The sequence below is a fragment of the Neltuma alba genome, unplaced genomic scaffold, assembly GCF_004799145.2.
Source record: "Neltuma alba isolate B1F8T4 unplaced genomic scaffold, ASM479914v2 tig00003837_pilon, whole genome shotgun sequence".
Classification (NCBI taxonomy): Eukaryota; Viridiplantae; Streptophyta; class Magnoliopsida; order Fabales; family Fabaceae; genus Neltuma; species Neltuma alba.
The window spans coordinates 69,313-75,295 of NW_021633441.1; the positions used below are offsets into that span (position 1 = coordinate 69,313).

Here is a 5,983-nt window from a genome sequence, read left to right on the forward strand (position 1 = left end):
TCAGTAGCTAGCTAGGGCTTCTGTATTGAGATGAAGGTGGAGAGCATCCTGTAAACCAGACATGACGTATCCCATCGTTGGCCTCTTGATCCTTTTTCCTTCCAAACACATCTTAGCCACTTCCCAAACCTTCTTCACAGATTCATGTTTCGCGTCACCAATTAGACTCGCGTCTATTATCTCTTCCAGTGATGATTCATCATTTTCAACTTTTCTCAGAGCCCAGTTTGCCAGATTCTTTGCTTCGACAGGTAGGGCACGATTCAGAGCAGGCCTCCCACATAGAACTTCCAAAAGCACAATCCCGAATGAGTACACATCTGATTTCTCTGTTAAACGCTGCGTTCTGAAGTACTCAGGATCTAAATAACCGAAGCTTCCCTTCACAACAGTGGTCACATGGGACTTATCTGAAGATGGGCCACTCCGTGAGATCCCAAAGTCTGAAACTTTGGCCACCAAATTCTCATCCAACAGAATATTCGCCGCCTTCACGTCTCTGTGTATTATGCTTTGACAACCACCCGTACCTGTGTGAAGATAATGAAGCCCAGTGGCTGCTCCTATGCAGATTTCAAGCCTTTGCTTCCATGAGAGCGGGACGACGACGTTTTTCCCGTACAGAAGGTTGTCCAGAGATCCGTTTACCATGTAGGCATAAACCAGAACCATTTGGTTGTCCTCGTAGCAATATCCAAGAAGAGAGACGAGATTTTGGTGACGAAGTTTCGATAAGAATTTGATCTCGTTCTGAAACTCGGCAATGCCTTGATTGGACTGAGGATTTGCTTTCTTCGTCGCAATCATCGTACCGTCTTGGAGCTGTCCCATGAACACCTTCCCAAACCCACCATTGCCGACATGATAGCTCTTATCGAAATTGTTGGTTGCTTTTTGAATCTCCTCGAACGTGAATATTCTGAGTCTTCCTTCTTTATTTGAAAGAGTGATGTTGGACTTGCCAGCTCTTATGCGACCATAAAAGTAATAAATAACACATGCGAAGAAAAGCAAAGCAGCCATGCCACAGCTCGAAATGATTAATGCTACTCTTGGAATGTTCCGATCTGACTTAGAAAATATATCGTCAACTGAGGAAAGCCCATCCAAGTTTCTAACGTCGTTGCTCATTTTCAGAATCTCTAGCCCGTTCAAGATAGCATTACGGCCCTGCTCAAGGCCACCAGCTTCCACAGTCACACTCAATTTATCTGAATCTTCTTCAGAAGTATTATTGGTGACATAGTCGATGACGTATGGAACACCAACATCATAGGTAAAGGCTGATAGATTCAGATTTTTCATCACAACCTCGGACTTTACGTACACATTGAAAAGAAAGCTGTTTCTGGACTTGCTAATTATATCGCAGAAATGCATCCTCAGTATGTATTTGAAATTTGGACTGACTGGGAAGACCCATGTCAAATTGGACTTGCTCAAAATGTTTTTCAAGGCTTTTGCGGTGGCATAAACACCTGTAGGTGCTACCTCGGAAGACACGAAGTCGTTGGATGAAGACTTTATGGAGAATGGATTCACTGACATATTTGAAGCTAAAGGGTTAGGCTGGAGATACTTATCGTCCTCTTCCCAAACTCTGAAAAGAGTGCTGTTTTGGGAAGGGACTAGAGAGTGGCCTCCCATGTTCAAGCGATACATGGTTTCAAGAGCAGTATCTTTCAATTTTGGAGAAGATAAGGTGTGACCAAAAGAGAATATCTTATCTGGGACAGAAACAACCTCAATGGCATTCGCAAATGCAACATCGGAGTCTCTAAAAGGAACAAAAGTGAGGATTAAAATGTCAGTATTGACATCAATCACAAACTCCTTGAACAAGTAAGTACTATTGTGTTTAGAGGTGTTAAAGCTAAAGCGATCAAGGAGGACATAGCTTCCAGCGACAACACTGAACGAGGCTGAAGCCAGCGTTTTGGAAAGAGGATGAAAGTAGAGTCGGACGAAATGCCAGCCTTTGTGGTTCATGTCGAAGTTGTAAGAAGCTGAGGTTGAGAAAGTTCTAGCAGATTGGTAAATGGGGGAGAAAGTTCTAGAAGAATTAATAATATCAGAATGTTCAGAATCAAATGTAACAGAGGGTTGTTGAGAATCAGGAACAAAGGTACGATGAAGATGAGTAATGTTATTGGAAGAACCGCAAGCAATGAAGTAACTATCAAGAGGAGTATCTGTGGACGTAGAGCAGGATGAATGAATTATGAACAGAAGAAGAATGAGAGAGTAATAAAACTCGAGGTTCCTCATCTTCGATCGATCAAATGTCATTGTTCGAACAAACCACGTCGTTAATTTATAATAGAGGAGATTATTCCAACGTCGTACGAGGATGGGTTAATTTAGTCGTCACATGATTTCTTACCTCCTTCCAGATCTCTACGTTTAGTCTATTAGTCGAATCCCTGTCCAGTTAAGTTCGTTCTGGTTTAAAAAGGGTTTGTATTCGGTTGAATTGATGTAAGTCTTGAAAACAAGATCGGATATCTGACAAAAGAAAGGATGCATGGATGGTCATTTAGAAGTGAAAGCAATGGAATGTTAAAAAATGCAACAAGAGCATATCTACTCCCATTTTATATTCTCGCTTCCACAAAGCCAAAACCGACCAAAAGAGGCATGAAAGTGCCAAGAAATTGACTAAGAAGGGAAAGGAAACCACAAATTAAAACAAAATTATTATATCTCAAAAAGTCCGGAACAGGGGCCCAGTGATTGAATTAGCAATTACATATCTTTCATTACTATATTTTAAATTGGCAATGATTTTTTTGGCTAAGTTTATGCTTGCGTGTTGACTGAGTCAATATAATCAAATATGTGTATCAATTCTTTATCAATCGATCTATACGGGAATCAGATAAAGTACATTTTGATGCTCATTATGCTTGGTTATGAAAATTAAATTAATTAATTATTATCTTTCAAGTATCCTTTTTTTTAACCTGATATCTTTATAGTATACACAAGCATATCATTTTACCATTAGAAAAGTTATATTTTTTGTCAACAAAAGAGTTATATATTAATTTCGAATTTCGATATAAAAATGCGATATTTATATACTGTTTGGACATCATTTTGCCATTCGTACATTAATCAATCAAACCAATTAGACCCTAATCCGTCACGATGCTTCGTATTAGCAGACATGCAAAGTAAGGGTCTTTTCAGAGACCGTTGATGTTTCCTACCTAGGAGACCGGTGACCATGTTAATTTTTCATTCATCCTTGTATTTTTTTTTAAAATCATTTTCATTTAGTATTAAAAGTTAAAACGCAATATTATAATCACTAATAATAAAAAAAAAACTCATAAAAATCATAAAAAATATTTTTTTTATTAGACCTGATAACATTGGCATATGACTTGGGGGTGTTTGGCAAGATGAAAAAGTGCTTTTCAAAAACATTTTTTAATAAAACAAGACAGACTCTTTCACATATTTACTTCGTATATCGTAAAAGCACTATAAAAACTATAATTTAGCTTCCATCCAAACATACCTTTAGTGATTGTTTCTTTTGAGAAACAGAATTACACAAAAAGCAAATAAAATCCGTACAGATAAAAACAAGAGAAAGCGTAGGAAACACCTTATCAATAATCATAATACAGTCTTCAAGGTCAAAGTTAAAAATTAAAAAATTAGGATTCGTAGGTTGCGTCTCTCTTTAACATTTAGCTGTTATTTCTTTTATTTTATCGGTTTCTTGATTTTTTTAATTTTTTACTTATAATTTTTTTAAAAAAAAATGACTGAAGTCATCAAACATGGGATTTCGAGTCTCATAATTGGAAACAAGATGCTGTCTTTTGATTGAAAACAATGAATTAGATCTCATATTTCAATTTTGTTAATTTGTTAATTTCTTATTTCAATACTTTTTTACTTTATTTAAAAAAATAAAATAAAATCTTTCAACCAAAAGGATCCATATATATGTGTGTGCGCGCCCTTTTTCAGACATAATGCATGCCTGCATGAGTGAAGGAGTGCAACTTGCCCTTAAAAAATGTTAGTCTCAAATTGTATACTCCTTTCTGTCTTATTTATAAAATCCTTTTCATCAAAAAGCAGTTAAAATTAATTAAAAAATAAATATTTAAAATTTAAAATTTTTTCTAAGCATACCTTTATTTAATAAAGGGATAAATAAGAAAAAAATTACTAGTAATAAGATAAAGAATTAAAGAAAATATAATACAAGAGAAATAGGAGGAGACATCATTTAAAAAATTAATTAGGGATAAAATTGATAAAAATACATTTAATGGTCATACACTGTTAAATATTCCTCTTATCCTATTTATAAGTCACTTCTAACATGTTTTACACAAACTAACGAAAACCTTAAACTTCATTAACTGTTATTTAAAATTCAACAATTTTTTAATTTTATTCCTGTTTAATATACACTATGCCTCATGTAAACAAAGTCAACACAATAATAAACGAAAAATAAAATTATATATCCATATAAAAAATTTCTACCAGTGTCCTCTAAATAGGACGAAAAAATGTCTTTTTTATCTGCCATATAAATAGAATCAGAGGAGTATAATCTTATAAAAAAGACCAAAATAATTTAAATTTCGGGATCTTAATTATGAGAAGGGAATAGTGTTTGAAATAGCCAATTTTTTTGCATAAATTCTTTTTTAGGCCTCAAGACAACTCGTATAATTAATTGAGGAAGAAAACTATTCAATTTACACAGTCGGTGCATGTAAAGATCCCAACGATCTGCTGAATTTGTTAAAAGTCCATTTTTGGTGGCAAGGCAAACACATGCTTAATACAAAGTTTGTCCAGCTGATAAATACTATGTGATAGATCACATATTATCATTTAATATGTTGCTAATTGTGGGTCATATTCGAGTGTAAACATCGAGTAATTTATGCGAATTCATGGTCAAAAAAAAAAACAAAGAAAAGAAAAGTAGCTTACGTATGTGACTTTGTACGTATCGATAAAACTGGATGCTCTCTAAAACCACTTTTTGCCGAATGAACTTGTAAATGGGTCAAGCACACAGATTTGGCGTTGGAAAAACACTATTCACATATGAAAACTCTTACAACACGTAATAATATGAAAGCTCATGGCATGATCAAGTGAATTTGTTTCTCTCAAATTGTTTGCTTTAATTGATTTTGATAATTGTTGTCTTTTCTATTAATGTACTATTTTATTTTTTATTTATTACTGTATAGATTGTTATTTTTTTGGGAAAATATATACTATATTAAATAGGGATAGAATTGAAAAATTGTTAAATTTTAAAGTAAAATTAATAAAACATGTCAGAAGTTATTTATAAGTAGAACTAAAGTAGTAAATAAAAAACTTCGTAAAAATTAATTGAATGTGTTGGCCAAAAAAAGTTGAATGCAATAAATATATGATCTCTTTGGTTTTAAATGTAGAAGTTAATTGAGAGGTAGAAGTTAGTTGAGAGGTTTATTTTGATCCTCAATATAAGATCTTAATATATTTTGTCTCTCAAATTCATAATTTTTCTCAAACTATCTTTATTAATTGCATACATTAAGAGGATTTATATTAATAAGTAATTTTAATGCAAACAATTAAAAATGTTATTTGAGAAAAATTAATGCACATTTTTATAACTAGGTAACTTAACTAATTTTTTTTAGTCTCTGAAAATTAGTTATACAATTTCTACATTTATGATGCAATTTTATTTTCAAAGACACCCTTATTTATAAAAAGAAAAACCATATTGGAGGTACCTATACTTTCTCTCAATTTTCAATTTGGTACCTATGTGTTTTTTGTTCTTAACTAAATCTTTAATTTTGCTCTATTAACATCATTAATCCTTATGTAAAGACTAAAAATATCAATAGAACAAAGTTATAAGAGCTAATGTTGCTAAAAAGATAAAATTAAATGTTTAATTAAAGAGAAAAAACACATAGGTACCAAATTAAAA

The 5,983-nt window shown here is 33.1% G+C and overlaps 1 protein-coding gene across 1 annotated transcript; it reads right to left on the reverse strand.

The window, feature by feature from the left end:
* On the reverse strand, positions 1-2,289 carry LOC114742608 (receptor-like protein kinase THESEUS 1). Its single transcript, XM_028930832.1, has one exon. The coding sequence runs from the start codon at positions 2,287-2,289 to the stop codon at positions 1-3; it is 2,289 nt and encodes a 762-aa protein (XP_028786665.1).
* Between the last annotated feature and the right edge of the window lie 3,694 nt (positions 2,290-5,983).

Excerpts from the sequence above, each read along its gene's own strand:
- LOC114742608 (XM_028930832.1), bottom strand. The coding sequence starts at position 2,289 with ATGACATTTGATCGATCGAAGATGAGGAACCTCGAGTTTTATTACTCT.